Source organism: Lontra canadensis, unplaced genomic scaffold (assembly GCF_010015895.1).
Source record: "Lontra canadensis isolate GAN:19392208 unplaced genomic scaffold, GSC_riverotter_1.0 scaffold29, whole genome shotgun sequence".
In the NCBI taxonomy this organism is placed as follows: domain Eukaryota; kingdom Metazoa; phylum Chordata; class Mammalia; order Carnivora; family Mustelidae; genus Lontra; species Lontra canadensis.
The window spans coordinates 17,823,278-17,843,649 of NW_022631023.1; the positions used below are offsets into that span (position 1 = coordinate 17,823,278).

Here is a 20,372-nt window from a genome sequence, read left to right on the forward strand (position 1 = left end):
GCTGAGAATGATAACCAGGGAATATTCTGGGGAAAACCAGTGGAATGGCCAACATATTCAGCCATATTTGTGCATGGTAAATTCTACAGTAATTTTTATGTTTAGAAAATAATAATGTCACTTGCTAGCTAAGAAGGCACGCTGACATCATGCCCTCAGCTCTGGGAGGTACCGTACAACCTTACTCTTAGACATGGTCATCCAGCAGGGAGTTGGCATTGTTCTTTGCGTGAGTCAGTTGGAGGCTATTATGAGAATATGGTTTCCTCCAGAGTGATTATTTTTATTTCAGAAAGACACCTTATTTTATTTTCAGAACCGTTCAGTAGGCACTGTAGAATCTGCTACGGGGGATTGCATAAACTTTTCAATGAATAAATTCTTCTCAGTATTGTTAATGCCTGTATTTCGACATTTTAAAAAAGCACTGTACTGTAGGTGGTTGGAGATGTATTAGCCTACGTGATACTCAAGGGAACGTGGACGGCAGAGCTAATTCCTACTTGCGGGAATTTCTGGAAGTGAAAGTGAACTATTTTTGGTATCGCTGCATGCCATGTTCCTCTTTACAACCCTTCCCCAACCTCTTCCCCAGAGCTGTGGATTTGTGTAACTAACCTGAACTTATTTTTTTTTTAGGTGCCCACTGATGGCAATGCTGGCCTGCTGGCAGAACCTCAGGTTGCCATGTTCTGCGGCAAACTGAACATGCACATGAACGTGCAAAATGGAAAGTGGGAGTCCGATCCTTCGGGGACCAAAACCTGCATTGGCACCAAGGAGGATATCCTGCAGTACTGCCAAGAAGTAAGTCCCTTCCGAGAGCTGGGCATTCATGTTGGGTCACATGCATATATTTTTTTTTAATTTCACTTCTGAAGTATTGCTCTTTTATCTCTTACAGTGAAAATCTTGGTTCCTTTTTTTAATATTTTTCCCCAATTTTTTATTGTTGTACAGATAAACACACACAAAATCGATTATCGTAACCAGTGTACAGTTTGGTGATACTAAATATATCTACAATGTGCTACCATCCATCCCCAGAACTCTCATGCTCACCTTTTTTTTTTAATGATTTTTAAAAATGTTATTATTATTTTTAAAATTTAAATTCAGTTAATTAACAGATAGTGTATTATTAGTTTCAGGGGTAGAGTTCAGTGATTCATCAGTCTTCTATGACACCACACCCAGTGCTCATAACATCACCTGCCCCTCTTAATGCCCATCACCCAGTTACCCCATCCCTGACCCTATCCCCTCCGGCATCCCCTATGATTAAGAGTCTCTTAGGATTTGTCTCTCTCTCACTGATTTTGTCTCATTCATATGTGGAATTTAAGAAACAAAACAGAGGATCATAGGGGAAGGGAGGAAAATCTTGGTTCCTCATGATTCACTATGCTATCATTATGTTTACTTGCTTTACCATATATAACACATATTTTTAAAAAATTATGATGTCATGATAGAACCATCCATAAACCAACTGAGTAAAATTTAAGATCTCTTGGCATTTCATTAATCTTTGGCATATATCCCTCTATCATTTCACGGTCAAGATAATGTATTGAAAAGTTGCTAGAATTAGTTTTCCTTATTTATATTACCACTTTGATCCATTTTCTTTGCTTATATTCAATCTTAGTCTTTTGCTCCTTATTAATTTTGTTCTTTGAGAATGTAAGACATTGACATTGTTAAAACTTAGAAACTCTATAAAAAGTTGCACTCAGAACTCTCGCTCGCCACCTGTCCTCCATTGATCAACATTTTCGTTTTTCCTGATTTATCCTTCTAACAAAAGAGAATGTATGGTTGGTTCTCCTTCTTTTTCTTATAAAAAAGGTACTTACAGGAAGCACCTTTCTGTACTTTGCTTTTTTAACTTTTATATTCTAGAAATCACACCCTCACCATTCATAAAGATCTTCATCCTTTTTGTAATTTTTCTAGCTTCCTTGCTATATTATATAGGATATTCCTTCCTTATTAATTTAATTTTAAAATAACTGGAGTCCAAGACATGTTATCCCACGCTTCCAGACAATTGCTTATTCTAGAATATGTGGCTCTTTGTGTTTTAAGAACATCTAAAGGAATCAGTCTTATGCCTCTTGGCAAGCTTCTTATTCTTCATATAAACAACAGATAAACTGGCAACACTGTTGTAATCTTTTCTGTACTAGAAAATTTCCTTTTTAAGGTATGTATTTTTTTACATATATACACACACAGTGTTTTTGTTTTTTGGTTTTTTTTTGGTGACACTTTGAAGAAGGACAGTTTCTATTAACTCTTGTGTTTTGAGAAGCAAAATCACCCATATCATCACAATATATTCCATATCAAGGAATTTTTATCTTGAAGGAACATGAATCACGATATGAGGAGGTAATTCTTCATATTTAAGTAAAAATCACAAATAATTAAGTCCATTATATTTCTTATTAAAAGCATTTATTCAATAGGGATTGAAAGTGAGGTGCTTGGGTGGCTCAGTCAGTTAAGTGTCTGACTCTTGCTTTCAGCTCAGGTCATGATCCTCAACGTCATGGGATCAAGTCCTACCACTAGGCTCCACGCTTGGTGGGGTGCCTGCTTGAGGATTCTCTCTTTCTCTCCCTCTTCTTCTGCCCCTCACCCCTGAAAATAATGAATAAATCTTAAAAAAAAAATAGGGATTGATAAGAAATTACCTTTTGTCCAGATAGGACATTTTTTTTTTTTTAAGATTTTATTTATTTATTTGACAGACAGAGATCACAAGCAGGCAGAGAGGCAGGCAGAGAGAGAGGAGGAAGCAGGCTCCCTGCTGAGCAGAGAGCCTGATACGGGGCCCAATCCCAGGACCCTGAGATCATGACCTGAGCTGAATACAGAGGCTTAACCTGCTGAGCCACTCCACCCCAGATAGGACATTTCTAAAATACACATTTTGGAAATAATATGCACATTCTGTGCAAGAGTTCCTCTGGGACAGTTTTGTAGTAGTTATGAGTTTGATAAATTGCTCTGTGTGATGCTTATACGGTTTTTTATACCGTTTCACTTTTCTGAACATGCATACGGATTAATCATTTTGAATATTAAATATATATATTTTTTAAAGGATAGAACTAAGTTCAGTTAATGATGCTGACCACATCATCCTTTTCTGTGGAATGGCTAATTTGATGTATGTATCTTAGTTTGCATCTTATTTTTCCTCCCTTAGTGCCACTTATATGAGTAATCAGATGCTTTTACATTTCTATGATGACCATATAAAAATTACTTTTCATGATCCTGAGAACAACCCTTATTCCCACGCCACTTAGAGATCCCACTCATATCTGGGTAACTTCACTTCCCGTCTTAGTCTGTTGTTTGTTCTAGGGCTAAGCCACAGGGTGGTTCTTCTGGGTCCTAGACTTTGCCACATTGTTGGTAGCCGTGGGACAGGAGAGTAAGCTTCTTGGTTGTTTCTCCTTTGTCTTGGCAATGCTGTCCTATGTCGTGCCTGCCTGTCTCAGCTCACCACCCACCAGGATTATGTGCACAGGCTAGAGTCTTCAGATGGTTTAGACAAACATCACACCACAGAAATAAGAAAGGGCCTGGACATCAGACTGTGAGCCATTTTAATGAATTTGTTTTTTTCCATAACAGCAGGAAGTCATTGAAAGTGTTTTTTACATTTTTTTAAAGAAGGGGAAGGACTGTAGATTTGCATTTCAAAAAGTCCTCCTCCTGCTTTATCATGCTGACCCTATAGCTAGCTTCTGTGTTTTCTGTAGGACCCTCTGTGCTATTCTATAAGGTAGCCACAAGCCAGGTGTGGCTTTTGAGCATTTGCAGTGTGGCTGGTCCAAACTAATGTGTGCTGAAAGTGTAACATAAACACTGTATTTTAAAAGTTCACATGAAAAAATAATATAAAATAGCTCATTAGTAATTTCATATTTCATATTGAAATATTTTGTATATATTGGTTTAAACTTCATATTTATGTTATTAAATTGTAAATACTATGTTGTTAATATGAACTTTGCCTGTTTTTACTGTTTAATGTCGCTACCATGGAATTTATAATTACATAGGTGATACACTTCCATTCTATTTCTGTTGGACTGTGCTGCTCTCCCCCTCCACCCCATACCGCTAGCGACTCTGGGCTGTAAGGGTCTCAGATCCCATCATCTGGCAAGTGGGAAAGGGAAGCAGACGTGAGGAGTCCTCCCAAGACCTTCCACCAGAACTTTACTGGTGATTGGGAATCAGGGAGGAAGGCTTGCTTGGGGCCTTTAATAAATACCTCTTTCATTAAAATATTTTAGTGTAAGGGGATAATATGAATGAATACCTTTTCGAGAGCCCAGTGGTTCTCTCCCTCCCTCAAACATTATATCTCTGGGTGCTAAAGAGGCAATGATGAGTGGAACACAGAACCTGTCCCTGAAAGGAGATCTAGAGAGAGAAAAACAGGCTTGTAGAATACTTTTAGCAATAACAAAACCAACAATGTGGATGATGCTATTTCCAGCTAACTTTTATTAAACTTAACAATTAACAAGGGAGCTACGCTACCTTGCTAAGTGCTTGCTCTCCTTTTACCCTCGTGGCACCTCTGGGGAAAAATCTGGGAAAGAATCTTGGCAAATTGCAACATTTAAGGGGAACAAGTGTGAAAGAATGCCATGAGCGGAGGAGGGCCAGTGGCCGAGGCCTAGGACCAGAGGCAGGAGCTATCACGTGCTGAAAGCCAAGCCGGGTTAATTTCTACATGAAGTGATGAGTGCAAGTGTGATCTAGACCGAAAGGTTGAAGCATAGTTTTTGACAATGCAAAAACTTGACTCTTGCCAAATGAACACACATCAAAGGTTTTATTCAGTTCCTTAAGTAATGAGGTGACCTGGAAGATTTTAAAGCTGGGTCAGATGGACTAGAGGGATTTAAATACCTTTCCCAGCAAGGTTCATATGCAAGGCTAGGAATAGGACCCATCCGATCTGCATTGCACGGGACAGGACACATTTGCACTGCTATCCGATTTCCACATTATCTACCCTTACAGAGCTGTCAGATAGCCCAGTCAGTAGCAAGTCAGTCAGAAGAACACACTCTGTGGAATCAGATCATCTTTTCCCCTACCGCCCCAGGGCTCTGGAAGAGGACACCTGGGAGTCACTGCTGGGGACACCCAGTAATCCCCATTTCTAAATCACAGGCATTGTGACTTAGATTTTGATTTGGCATATAAAAGGCCATTGTTGATCTTTAAGATAACAATTTCAGTGGAAGAGCCTGGGACAATTCAGCTTGCTGTAGATTACAGGAAGAATGACATGAATGGATGGTGAAGACATCTGTGCATTCTCTGAGGAAAGATCCAGACGCAGGGAACTTGAAGGCAATTCAAGGAAAAGGGACAGGCTTTGTTTTCTGTTGTGTCTTTGTTGTTTTGGTTTTGTTTCAGTTTTCCAAAGGGAATGAACTTAAGCTAAAGGAAGCCTGAGCTAAACCGTGGAGAGTGTAGAAGTCTAATCATAAGAGAAGTAGGCTCCAGTATCTGTAAGACCTAGGTAGGAATGAGATCCAGGGAATAAGGCTGAGTCTTGGAAAGAAGAAAAAGGGAAAATTATAAGGGTGGGTTAATTAGGCAGTTTCTGTTGCTAAGTGACAGAAACCCACTAAACATTTTACCCACGGAGAGTATTTTCTGCCACAGATGGGAAGGATCTTGGGATGTGGTTAGCTTACAGAATTTTTTTTTTTTTAATTTATTTATTTGACAGGGAGAGATCACAAGTAGGCAGAGAGGCAGGCAGAGAGAGAGGGAGGAAGCAGGTTCCCTGACAAGCAGAGAGCCCGATGTGGGACTCGATCCCAGGACCCTGAGATCATGACCTGAGCCGAAGGCAGAGGCTCAACCCACTGAGCCACCCAGGCACCCAGCTTACAGAATTTTTTAAAATATCCACAAAAACGGGGTCCTTAGATCCCGGTGCTGAGACCCAGTGCTGCCTGGAATCTCTCTGTTGGCATCTCTGTTGTTCTCTGCTTATCCTTCCTTTGGTGTGTTCACCTCGTTCTCTCCTGCAAAGACGGAAGCCTGGGAAGGTGGCAGCCAGGAGCTCTGGGAGTGTGTTGTCTTAGCTTGGAATCCCAACTTGGTTCCGTCGTTGTGCATTATAATTCCAAGGGGTCCAAGGGGTGGGGTTTCTGGTTGGCCCTGCTTTTTTGGTCACGCGCCTACCTTCAGATGAATTACCATATCCGTAAGGACTAAGTACTGGGACTGGTCCACCATGGCCCTGAGGTTGTGTGGCCTGTTTACAGCCCAGCCAGAGCCACAGGGTGTGGGGAGAGGGGCTTTTGCTAGAAAGGAGACAAGAGTGAGCGGCATGGGGCTGAAATAGAATAATGACCATAGCCCAACACAGTGGGCTTAGAAACACACAGTGCATTAGAAAAGTTATAGGTTGGAGAGAGGGTAGCTGAGGGAATTTGTAGTGTGTCATGACTTTAACTGGCTTTTGAGAAACTGGTGGGGTGGAGAGATGGTTGCTCAGAACTTTGAAACCCTCTTTGGCATTTTCTATTGAATGGTGCATCCTGAACTCTCTGGAAGATTCCTTATGGATATTTTAAGGTCTTCCTGCCACTTTCCACTTTGTAGGTATTCTAATATTTTTCTTTTATGAATAGAAATAGTTTTCTTTTGTAGGATTGAATTTTTCTGTATTTTGTTGAAATTTTTTTTTCCTTTATTCCTTTTTTGACTCCCTGTTTTTGTTTTAGATGGTATTGAATGATTTTCTAATAAGAAAGCCAAGGAAAATAGTAATTACAGTTTTTCTTTTCTTTTTTTTAAAGATTTTATCTATTTATTTGACAGAGATCACAAGTAGGCAGAGAGGCAGGTGGGGGCGGTGGGGGAAGCAGGTTCACTGCCGAGTAGAGAGGCCAATTCGGGGCTCCATCCCAGGACCCTGGGATCATGACCTGAGCTGAAGGCAGAGGCTTTAACCCACTGAGCCACCCAGGTGTCCCCACAATTTTTCTGTCTCCTCTTTTCACAGGTTTTGCAAGTTGTAGTAATTCCAAATTCTCGAAAGTTGTAATACTACAATCTGTTCCATTGCCATAATACTCAGCAGTGACAGGTTCTTTCTTTAACTGGGTTCATCATTTACACCAGTCCTTCCACCAAAGAATCTCTATTCCTATATCACTTATTTTGATTCCTTTTTTTTTTCTTTTTTTGGTTGACTGTCATCTTAGTTATTTCTAAATTCTTAATGAACAATGGCTTAATTAAGTATAGAGTTCAAGGTTGACAGGCATTCTTGTCCAGCACCTTGAAGATACTTATCCATTGCATTCTGGCATCTGTCATGGTGCAAATACTTAAAAAAAATTTTTTTTAAGATTTTATTTATTTGTCAGAGAGAGAGAGAACGCAAGCAGAGAAGCAGGCTCCTGACTGAACAACGAGCCCAATGCAGGCCTCTATCCTAGACCTCGGGATCATGACCTGAGCCGAAGGCAGCGGCTCAACCTACTTAGCCACCTAGTCATCCCTGTCATGGTGCAAATACTTAAAAAAAAAAAAAAAAAATGCAGAAACCAGTACTGTTAGTTACCATTTACAGTGCTACTCATTTGCTGATTATTTTCCTCCTAGCAGTGATGAATAATTTTTTTCTTTATGTTCTCAGTCCCTCTTGTGACCAAAACACAGATGTTTTAGAGACAGCTGCCTGAGTCAGAGCGGCAGCTGTTAGCAGGACAAAACGAAACTGGCTGAACTCATGACCGTGACCTCATTTTGACCTTTTGCTAACCAATTTAACTCACTTGTTAAATTTGTTTTTCTAAAAGATTGCCTGTATAGCTGCATATTGTATCTGTGGATGCTTAACTTAATATGATATGTCAAATATTATTATTTTGATGGTGAATTATCTAGTCCATGTCCTTCATAGTCTCTCATTCCTGTCAATTTGTGTTCCCTGTTCTTGGTGTTCTGTTATTAATACTGTCATGTTTGCCTCCTGATTTGATTGGGAAGATAGTTGGAAACTTAGGGTTTAAACTGAGTATTTGTTTAATCTGCATTTAACCCCGAATCTTGGTACCCATGAATGCCCTGTTTTCTCTAATCATCTGCCCAGTCATCATTCAAATACTTGCATTTCCTTACTTTTTGTTGTGGTGGTTTTTTATTAGCACAGTCAGTCCCATTTGAGGGTTTTCGTTCATTTCTTCATCAGATAGGTATTGAGGACTGCTACAGAGCCTCCCCCAGCTTTGTGTGTTGAAGCCCTGATGTCCAACATGATGGTTTTTGGAGATGGGGCCTTTGGGTGGGGACCCACGATGGCACCAGTGCCCCATAGAAGACGAGACACCAGAGAGTGGTACCAGCTACCGGGCATGTGCACAATGCCCGCCTGCGTCTGTAGCCCTCCTTGCAGTGTGCTGGCCGGCAGCACCATGTGGAGAATTGCCCAGTCAAACCACAGAATAGTGAGACATTCTCAAATATGGTGTGGTAGCCAGCTAAACTCCAGGATGTCTTCCAGTGGAACTTGCCTTCCTCTGGCCTTCACAGTGTGTGTGGTCTCCCACCCTGTGCAGGGGCTGACCTGTGTAACCCATAGGATGTTACAGAAATGGTGGCGAAGTGAACTCAGGAAGACGTGGCTTCAAGCTTGCATGTATTTACTATAGCAAAGTCAGCTGCCGTGTTGTAAGGACACTTAAACAGCACCGTCACTTGGATGTGAGGGATATCTGGTTGTATATGTGGGATGGGGTCCTTCTACTCTGCCATCTGCCCGGCACCCCCTCCAGCGGCACTGTGGAGATGGGCACACGATGGGGAGCGAACGCCCCCTCCCTGTAGCCAGCACTAGCTTGTCTGGCATGAGAAGGAACCATTGGGAAGTACAGCCTGTAGCCAGGTGAAGCCTTCTTGTAACCGCAGCCAGCATCTTGACTGGGCCCGTAGGCGTCAGTGTCATTCCCAGATTCCAGACCACAGAAACTGTGTGAGCAACACAGTTTATTGTTTATGATCTGAATGCTTATCATTTGAGGCTACTAAGTTCTGGGCTGGTTTGTGTGCAGTAATCGAAGACCATAACAGATACTCGCTCAATTATTATTTTCCTCTGTGGTCCTGTGGTAGAACACAGTTCCTTTCCCCTGTTAGATACGAGACACAGGAAGTACCGCCATGACGGAAACAACTTGAAAATAACTGTTTGAATTATTCATCATTTAACAGCCTAAAGTGGCCACTTGCCTTAATGAACTGTTACATTACCCAAACTGGTTCATTGTTCTAAGGAACAAGGAGTCTTATAAATAGAACAGAAATAGAATAATATTCCCTTTGAAACATGTAGTAAAGGCTAGAAACAAAAATTACAATTTTTAGATTTTATTTTCCCTTTTCTTTTGAATGAAATGAGATATAAGAAAAAAAAACATTGTTTTATTTAAACCAAAGGCATTGGGATAGGAGAATAAAAAATTGGAAGAGTAATAAAGAATCTTGTTCATTCCCAGATTTAATTCAGGCAAATTTAGCAAGTATTTACTGAATGCTGTTTAGAGTAGGATTTTGTGTCATGTGTTTCTGAGTGGCGGGACACCGTTCTTGGCTCATAAGTAGCTTATAAATATATGGATGGATAAGTTGAGAATTCAGAGAATTGGATAGTAGAAGGTCTTGATTATAAATCTGGGGATTTCAGGTCTAATTCTGGAAATAAGAGCTGTGGATTGTTTCTTAGCATGAGTGTTTTGTGGTCAGGGCACTTTCAGAAAAATTAGCCTGTCTCCAAGGGTAGGTTGGATTAGGAAGGGGGTTGGATTCTGATCTCAAGATGTCTGCAAAGGATCATGCTGCTCGTCTGCCTTGTATGCAAGATGATCTGATAAAAGAGCCCTTGGGGTCAGGTGCCATAAAGAGGGGACATGGGCTTCACTAGACAGATGGACCTTTCGAGTCCAGCCTTCGCTCTCTTTCCACATGAGCAATCCAGGAAAGCTGCCTCATCAATCTTAGACCATGTCCTTGCTGCATGATAGGAACACACAGGTGTGTGCCGTTGAAGTTAAATACTGTGAGTCAAACAGGAAATTGTGAAGTCCCAGGACTATTCCCCCGACCCTTTTTAAGATTTTATTTATTTATTTGACAGAGAGAGAGCACAAGGAGGCAGAGAGGCAGGCAGGGGGTTGGGGTGGGGGAAAGCAGGCTCCCTGCTGAACGGAGAGCCTGATGCGAGGCTCGATCTTAGGATCATGACCTGAGCCAAAGGCAGAGGCTTAACCCACGGAGCCACCCAGGTGCCCCCTTTCCCCCCTTTTTAAGGAGAGAAATGAAAACACAGTCTCTGCCACACTCTGAATCCTTACCTTCCCAGCACCTTTGAAAGGATAGGGCCCAGAGCAGGTGTTGACTCTGCTAACTCCCCTGGGGAGCAGGTCTCTGGAGGGAGTTTGGAACAGGTGAAGCCTGCCAGAGAGCAGAGATTCTCAGCTGGAAAGTTGGCTTTGCTTGTAATCTTCAGTTAGATTATGGGCATCCTCTCTTTTTCTGAAGTGTTTACCACAGCTAATAGTATGTGTGTTCCCTGTTTTGTTTTTTTTTTTTTCATTTTCTTTCTCTAAATTAACAGTTGTTTGGTCTACAAACTAACAGGATTGCTGAACCAAACATACCAGTGTCTGAAAAAAACAAAATCAGCCTGTTTGTTAAGTTGAACAAGCCCATGTCCTTTGCCTGCCTTCCTACTATAACCAATCTTGGGAGACCCAGATCAAGAATTACCTCTCAACCTTGGTTGCACAGTACTGTGGCATTAAAACTTAAGTTACAAAAACAAAAACAAACATTATATGTGATTCTTTTAATCTAACCGATTTTGAGGGCATACTGTATACACAGTGAAACAGTAGAAGCCGGGGTACATTCTTGGCCATTACTGTTATTTTGTTGTGTGTTCATCTACCTTTGTAGACTTAAAATTGACCTACACATTACAGGCACATATGCATTGTGTTCCAGTATTTGAAAGATCCAGAAATTCCTGCTAGGTGAAATAATTTGCAAATAGAGCTGTCCGGCTGCCTATATATGAGAACAGATATATCGTAGGCATTAATGGTCTGTGTACTTGTAAGGATTGCTTGCACAAACCATAGGATTTAGAGCTAATTAAAAGAGGTTGCAACCAAGTTTGGATTTTATTTATACATTTATCATTTAATCAAGTTAATGTTTAATTTAACATTTGTCCTTATCATCTAGCACCTTCTTTTTTTTTAAAGATTTTATTTATTTATTTGACAGAGAGAGATCACAAGCAGGCAGAGAGGCAGGCAGAGAGGAGGAAGCAGGGCTCGATCCTAGGACCCTGAGATCATGACCTGAGCCACCCAGGCGCCCCCATCTAGCACCTTCTTAAGTGGATACTCAGTTATTACATATTTGCAGGAACACTAGGTGCTTTTCTACTATAATACTGTAATACTTTTTACTTTCAGGTGCATAGTCATACTGTGGACTTTATATTTCACATGTAATTAATTTATTTTCTGAAAGTTTTTTTCCGGTAATTTGTTTTTTCTCTTTTCTTTTTTGAGGTAGAGTTGACTAGTAAAACTGTACACTTTGGATATTTTTTAAAATGGCCATAAACTGACCGAGAAGGACAATCTAGTTTCTGTGTGTACCTATCTGATGATGTTTTCATATTCGTGTCTTGTTCTGTTTATTTTAGTGATTGTCCCCATCTCACCTCCCCCCCATTTGTTTCTACATTTGGCAGTTCTGGAATAAGTGTGCCTTATCCGTTGAAGGAAGTTCTCTGACAGTGTAGTCCAGCTCTGAACAGGAGTGTATGTATAGCACATCTATGTACATGCAGTGTTGGAAACAGATTGGACCAAATTATTGGGAAATAGGCCGATTCCCTGCAACATTTTACGTCCCTTGCTTTTGCATGAGGTCATCACTGTGAAAACCTAGCCTGGCTCTCACTTCCCACGTTGCAGTCCAGTTTCATCAGCTGCTTGTTGCCCTTCAGCACCCCACGACGTCGTAAGCAGAGACCATTGTTTTTGGTTTCCATTTCCCTTTCTCAGTCAGATTCCTTACTCCGTTCCCAGAATCCCTCACATTATTAATGGAATTTATGCTGAAAACAGTTTGATACAATTTTTTTTTCATATTACAGAAAATTTTAAAGGAGAAAGTAAGTTAAGTCCTTTTCATCCAGGAACAGAAATTGTATTGTCTGGGGCATACCTTTGTTTTGGTTGAGACGCTGAAGTGAAAACGTACTTAAAACTTGTAGTTAATGCCTCTTGCGTGCTCAGCAATGGCACTGACCGTGGTTTGTTCCTGCTTTATCAGTTTGCTCTTCTGTGCAATGGGGCGATTGCTGCCTGATGGAGGATTGCGTGCCTTGCTACACAGAAAACATTTGTGATGATTCCAGCACTTGGGAAACCCTCCATTATTTTTTCTTATTCTCCTCTTGGATTGTGTTCTTTGAAAAAGGAAATTGGTAGTAGAGGTTTCAGATGAAAATATCTCACGATAACCTCTGTACCACTTTGCTGTGGAGTTTCTTTCTTTCTTTCTCTCTTTTTTTTAATATTTTATTTATTTATTTGACAGACAGAGATCACAAGTAGTTAGAGAGAGAGAGGAGGAAGCAGGCTCCCTGCTGAGCAGAGAGCCCGATGCGGGACTCGATCCTAGGACCCTGAGATCATGACCTGAGCCGAAGGCAGAGGCTTTAACCCACTGAGCCATGTAGGCACCCCTGCTGTGGAGTTTCTGATTCTTTGTTCATCCATGCTAACTGCAGTCAGGCATGGCAGTTGGATCTTTGTGTTTGAATTTGTTTTGTCACTTCTAAATTTAGAAATTTGACTCGGTTTCCATTGGACTGGCTTGTTGTTGCTGTTGTTGTTACTTTTAATTCTTTTTAATTCAAAAATTTAAGCACATGTAAAAGTAAAAGGATACCGTAATGAATGCTCAAAGTACCTATCACTCAACTTCAGTAATTATAAGATCTAATCTTATTCCTAGATAAGTCTGGAATGCATGTGCTCTATCTTGCCTCCTTCATGGTCTGCATTATTTTTGGCAAGCCCCTGATTGCAGATGTGCTGCTCGTCCCCTTTGCTGCACTGTAAATTGATTTAAGACAAATCAAAGCTTCGTGTTATTTATTTTCATACTTGTATGTTTAAAACATAATTTTATCACTACTACATAATTTCCAGCATTTTTTTCCCAACAAGAAATCTCTTAGAGAATTTGGTCAGAAGTTGATTTCAAAAGTCAGTAGACTAGAAGGAACAGTAAGCAATTTATTTTCAGAATTTGCAGCAATTTTTTTACCATGACCGTTAACTCTGTTTTCAGCCTTTTCCTAACTGCATCTGATTCTGTGGTCTTGAACATCCTAGACCATTTGGAATTTAGTTGTGTATAAAGAGGACTTTTGGTATTAGTTGCTTGTCTCAGGTGACCTGTTTGCAAAAGGGACATGAAGGGATTCCCCCATTTGCTTTAATTATTAGGAGCAGAGGAAAGTTCTGTAGGACTCTAACAACATGTGTCTTAACTATTTTTATATTTTTTTATATTTTATGTATGTAACTACATTTCTTGGCTTTCTTAAATATCATCAGTGTCTTTTCTTGCTTTGCATATTTAACAACTTAAAAGTTATCTTGTCTGAGATTTATATATTTCCAGTTTGGAGAGAGAGAGAGACTTTAGATGTTTAAAATTTAGAGTGAAAGTATGCCTATGGTGACCGGGTTTTAAGGTATTCTTCCGTAGTGAGGGGAGACCAACTATGACAGTCTAATGTGAATCTAAGATTCTTTTTACTCTTCTTTCCCTGCTGTCAATATTTTGAATTGCTTCAACTCTCTCTTTTTTTTTTTTCCAAAGTTTATGTACTCATACATTTGCTTTAATGATAAAAGATACTTCTTTAACCAAGAGAATAGGCTGTTTTTGGGTTCCTGGACCCGCTGGATGGGTCTCCTCAGTCAAAGTAAGATCCTGACTTTAAGTTCTTCCTGAGCATCTTCTTTAGCTGTGTATTTATCAACCATAATCTACTGCCTCTTATATGAGGCTATTATTTATATAAGTTGCCACATCATACTTGGGAGAACAATATTGGAGGGTGTTGAGATGCTTATTTTTCTCAAATGCTCATAGTCCAACTATAATATTATACTATTAGATTATTCATTTAAGAGATACATTGATAATCCCTGATGGGGGTTTACTATATCCCGAATTTCCCTGTAATTAATGGACTCTGATCTTAAGCAGAAATACCATTACGTATTTATCAGGCACTTGCTGTGCTATCACAGTGCTGGCCGCAGGTAAGTGAACATGAAGATGAATTGCCTTGTCCCTGCCTTCAGGGAGTGACATATGGAGTGACAGGTAATCAGCTGTCCCCTGTCTGCTCCTCTGCCTTGTCTGTCTTGGGCTCTTGTGCCTGCCTTTCTCACCTTAGCTTCTCTCTGTGTGCACATCTTCCTTTTTCATGCTCTAGGCCAGCTGCTGCTTGCAGGCACCTTGCTCCCCTCCCCCTGCAGGTTTTGAGATCCCCACCATCTCTGATGATGACTTCTCCTACCAGCCGGGTGTTGTGTCTGCCTGGAGCCTGTGTGTGTTGATTCTTGGAGGAAGAGAATGCGATTTAGTTTGCTTTCCTCGGACTCTAATTAGCTACAGGGACAGAGTTACAGAGTTAAAACATGGCCACTAATGAGGACGTCTTCAGAAGGTGGGGGGGGGCTGGAGCCCACAGAGAGGGGAAGGGAGCTGGCAGCTTCCTGATAGCCTTCAACCAAAGGTAATGAACGTGAAGAAGCATAGGAAGGCTCTGGGGTGCCAAATTGTGTTTCCTACCCTTCTGGAAAGTGCATTTTCCCCTGGGAAAGAGGTATACATGTGTCCTTAACCCAAATGTGAGGCACACTGTGGTAAATACCGTAAAGCATTCCTGAAGTGGAGAGAGGGATTAACATTGCATTACACTGTGAGTGGGGGAGGTTTGTCCATGACACAGGGGGCACCCTAATAGGCTTGGGCATCTGGAGCGTGCTGGAAGGGTCTTAAGTAGGAGTGTGTTTGGAGCACGCTGTATTTATACAGCGCTTGCTCTGGGTAGCTGTGATTCTGGAAGATTTGTAGGAACCGAGAACAGTGTACTATTCACGTAACTGACACAGACCTAGATTTGCTTCTGTTTTAAGAATTTACTCAGATAGCTATAGTGGCCTACATTTTTTTTAATTAATCAAGAAAATAGTTGCTCATATATGGGGTTCACACAGGAAATGTTTCAGAAAGGAAAGAGGCCATATAAAAATTCACTTGCTAATCCTACACTAGCAAATTATTAGTAATGCTTGTTGTGTTAGCAATACAAGCATTACCTGTGTTGGAAAGCAGCACATTGCCAAAGGAGCTCAGCTATCTTTATTTTTTTATGTTAAGATTTGAGATGCTACAAAGAAAATGTAAAACATTGAACTGATGCTGCTAATGAGTCATGGCAAAAAGTCAGGGACTTCACTAGCCATGAACATCTTGGCAGATCTCATTAATTTTTATTCTTGCCTAAACCTGTAAGCTATGCTATATTTTCAACATAAAACGCTTGTCTCATAACATAAAAATGGTTGTCTCTGGTCACCTACTAGAGATGCTTAATAAAAAACTAGGTGTCTGGGACTTGAATTTTTAGTCAGAAACTTTGATGTGTTTTTTTCATTGTGTCATTTTGTTTCTGTTTCTGAGTTTTGGGGCTTGTGTGTGCCTGTGGACTCCCTGGGACTTTGTTTGCACTTCCAAAGAAATTTTGATACTTGTCTTGTTGATGTTCCTCCCTCTTCTAAAATAAACCTTCTGATTTTAGAACAGCAGAATTTTATTATCTTTGGCAGATCCAAACTCAGAACTCCTTGTCTCTGAAAAATAGGTAAATCAGGCTTGGGGTACACTGTGCATGGGATTTCTACAGGTTCAGGGTTTGTGATTTCCTCCTCCACCTGCATAGTAACAGCCGACCCTGTCGGTGTTCTATAGAGAGAGTCAAAGCACAGGGAAGAACACAAGTGCTCTAGGATCTCATGGTAGGAACCGGAAGTAAATTCTGTGTTTGGCTGATCACTTTCTGCAGCTCTGGTGATCTTGGAGCCTTGTTTTCCCGATTGTAACTTGTCAGTATGCAATTCTGTCCGCTAGAAAATTCCCAGCGGAGTGAGTTACTGCTCTGTTGCCCCAACATGACTATCAGAAACTGAAGATGGTGTGTGGTGTGTCCTTCTTTCCTGCTTCCGGGTTTGTATCCTGCTAATGGTTGTTTCTTTGTTTGTTTATTTTGGCTTGCAATTAAAAAGAAAAAAAATGTGACTTGTCCGTGCCTGCCACAGGGCTTACAGAAAACTGAAAGCTCCGGAGAACATTCTCAGCAGGGTAGTATTTCTGTGAAGAGGCTGCTAGAACCCCTTAAGAAAAATGCAGCAACTCGCACTTTAAGGCACATCAAGTCGTGTCCCTCCGGGCAAACTCTCCAGTGTCATGGAGTTTATGACTCACGAGTGCTGTACTTCTGTGATCTAATAAACAAGGAAAGGTGGCGGGAGAATTATATCCTGTACAAAGAGCCACTTCACCTTTCATTATATGGAAGAAAGCCATGGAGATATTAAATTTTTAGTGGCATTTTCAAGTTGAGCATTTTCTGTGACCGAAATGCATGCAGCAAGGTGTTAGGATACTTACAAACAAAATAAAATAAATGGAGGTAGCTGTTTCCATTTCCAGCTACATTAACTGGCCATGTTTTTGAAGAGTAGCTTTCTTGGTATCCATCCCAGGGTTCTGATTCAGATATCCTGATTTGTGTGTTCTTACGGCATATACCTCTCCCACTGGATTTATCCCGCACTACACTGTTTATTTTTTAACTTAAAAAAAAAAATAGACTTTATGGGGCACCTGGATGTTTCAGTTAAGCATCTGCCTTTGGCTCAGGTCCTGATCCCAGCATCCTGGGGTGGAGTCCCACATCCAGCTCTCTGCTCAGCGGGGAGACTATTTCTCCCTCTCCCTCTGCTGCTCCCCCTGCTTGTACTCTCACTCCCTGTCAAATAAATACATAAAATCTTGATTAAAAAAATAGACATTATTTTTTAGATCAGTTTTAAGTTTACAACAAAACAAAGGAAGTGGCATAGGGATTTCTTACATATCCCCTGTCCCCACTGACTCCCCCCTCTGTCCCGCCTCCCCAACATCAACACCCCTCACCGCAGCGGTATGTTTGTTCCACGTGATGACTTGACACTGACCTCATAATCACCCAGAGTCCATAGTTTCCAGTAGGGATTAGCTCCTGGTGTTGTACAAGCTACAGGTTTGGACAAACGTATAATGGCCACATTCGCTATCATAGTGTCATAGAATAATTTCATGGCACTAAAAATCCTCTGTGCTCCTCCTGTCCGTCCCTCGCTCCCTCGAGCTCCTGATACCCACTAATCATTTCACTGTCCATGGTTTTGCCTTTCCCAGAATGTCAGAGCTGGAATCGTACAGTATGGATGGGGCCTCTTCACCTTGGCCTCTTTCCCTTGGTCGTGTGCATCTAAGGTTCCTTCGGGTTTCCTCATGGCTTAATGGTTCATTTCTTTTTGGTGCTGAATCATCCACTGTCCAGATGGACCAGCTTTTATCTGTTCTCAGTGCTTTATTATTATTATTTTTTTTAACTGATATATCTCAGGGCTGGGTGTGGTGAATGAGGCACTCCGGAGTCACATAATATTTTAATGCCGTATTTTAAAAATCAGAATTAATGTCCCCCAACCCACAATGAATAACATATCAACAGTTTAAGTAAAGACAGGATCGTGGGCAAGCCTTCTGATTGCTACAGACAATCCTAAGCGACATTCTCCCTATCCATAGCCCACGCTGCGGATGCTGTTTTCTTGCTCAGAAACCTGGTTCTCCTCACAAGCATTGCTTCCCCCTGAAGCCTCCACTGGTAGAAGTTCTTTCCTAACAGTCCTGCTGGCATTGTGCCTCCTTCCTCCTCATCTTCACTTCCCGACCATTCTTCCCCCTCCTCCCCATAACACTGACGGCCCCAACTGTGAGGTATGGGCTCCTGAGCTATGGCAGCTTGCTCTTCTGTCTGTTGGGAGTCTGGAGACCTCTCTCCACCTCCGCGGCATTCCCCCTCTGTCTTCAAAGGGTGTAGCTCTTGGCTTTCTGTCACCCAAACAATGCCAGCCTCCAAGATCCTCCCAAGATGCCAGTTTCCCAGTTCCTTGATGATTCCTTCTGCCAGTGATCTTGATGCTGTCATCGTTCTTCATCAGCCATTCCCTCCCCTGGCCGTAATCTGCTCCTTGAAATTGCCAATGATGTAAGTCCTCCAAAATCTTGCATTTCAACTCTCCGACGCTCCAAGTACCACTTGTAACCCTCCCACTTTCTTTGGTGCCTTTATGCCGAAATTCTGTAGCCCACACCAGGACTCGGTGATACTACAGCCTTTAACCATGTATCCCACCTTCCCATTCCCACTCAAGATTTTAGATCACTCCAACCATTCCCTTGCTTATAGCCTCACTTTCCTTAGGCTTGTCTCTCTTGATTGTTTTCATTTGGCACAACAGTAATCCTAGTGAAGTGCAAAGTGTAGTTTAGAAGGTCATTTTTATGTTTTTATTTTTTTCTTTCACATCCCTACTCATTATTATGAATAAATTTGGTATTGGACAAATATATTTTATGTTGATTCAGTTTCACATTTCATTCCAAGTGCTTAGTAAGCACTGTGCCCTATGGAGATCCATAATCAAAGCAAAGAGCTATAGTTAGTTATCAAGGGAAGAGTTTCATGAATGTAGTTCTTTATCTAAATGACACCCATGATAACTGTTTGATGATTTTTTTTTAACATTTTATTTATTTATTTATTTATTTGAGAGAGAAAGAACAAGCAGGGGGTGAGCAGCAGAAGCAGAGCAGAGAAGCAGGCTCCCTGCTGAGCAGGGAACCCGATAATGAGGCTCGATCCCAGGACCCTGAGATCATGGCCTGAGCTGAAGGCAGACGCTTAACTGACTGAGCCACCCAGATGCCCCAACAAATGATTCTTATATATATTACTTTGCATAAAGAGAAGATTTTTTATATAGAAAGCTATATGTCATATCCTGTATGTAAAATGTTTGCTTAGTTAGTAAAATAAGGGTGGGTTAAATTTAAGTAATGGTAATATTCCCAGGGATATCTACTATAACATTTATTTAGGACATTACAGACTATCATCCTCACACCACTTGATTTTGCATTAAGATGACCCTATACTTATAAGAGGGTCCCCTCCCCATTTCTATTTTATCTCCCCCTGGGGAAAAAAATAATAATATTTTAAGGTACAATAAAATCCAAATCAGATCGCTTAATATTTTGAATGGGGTGATTAGGTTTTTGTCACCTGCATCGTTTTCTTTCCCCGGAATTTCTTAAGCTCTATCGGAGTTAGAGCAGCACGAAAGCTGCGAGAGAGTGGTGTCTAAGAACAACAGCTGTGGTTGAGGAGGGGGTCTGCCGCTGGTAACCCTTCCGCTTTTTGTGTGCTCTCCCAGGTCTACCCTGAACTGCAGATCACCAACGTAGTGGAAGCCAACCAACCAGTGACCATCCAGAACTGGTGCAAGAGGGGCCGCAAGCAGTGCAAGACCCACGCCCACATTGTGATCCCCTACCGCTGCTTAGGTGAGCTGGCCGGCCGTGGGGCACACACTGGTTGCTCTGGTCTTTGGGGGTGGAGAAGAAGGATGCGCTCATTAGATCAGATAGGGCTTTTCTTTCCGCCACGATGGACCGGACTATGTTTTGGATTCTGAAGGTATCCTGTATTCTGGCAGCGCAAGAACAGTATTTTGGGCGTCCTGCCTCAGAATGAATTTGCCTAAAATGTTTATTAAAACTGTGGAGTCTTAGACCGATTCCTTAGTGACTAAATGGAAGGGTCTGGGGAATCCTCATTTTACTGAATCCCATAGGTGATTCTCATGCACACCAACTCTCTAGACTTGGAGAACTAGGGCCTTGTGTGTTTTCTCACACAGACTTCATATAGGAGAGAACCTAATGTGGTGCTCCTCCATTCTGCTGATTTCTTCGGAATCTCCTTCTTGAAACAACCCGATTACTCCTCTTGCAATAGTTGGATGCAGAGTTGGGGAATTCTTTTCTGCCTACATCAAACTGAAGGAAGAAGT

The 20,372-nt window shown here is 41.3% G+C and overlaps 1 protein-coding gene across 7 annotated transcripts in view; it reads left to right on the forward strand.

Moving 5' to 3' along the window:
- APP (amyloid beta precursor protein) overlaps positions 1–20,372 on the forward strand; it is a 265,962-nt gene that overhangs the window by 58,276 nt on the left and 187,314 nt on the right. For all 7 annotated transcript variants that reach the window (XM_032865489.1, XM_032865490.1, XM_032865491.1 and 4 more), the window contains exons 2-3: positions 640–807; positions 19,734–19,863. In XM_032865489.1, coding sequence (XP_032721380.1) covers positions 640–807; positions 19,734–19,863 — 298 coding nt within the window. The remainder of the gene's footprint in view (positions 1–639; positions 808–19,733; positions 19,864–20,372) is intronic.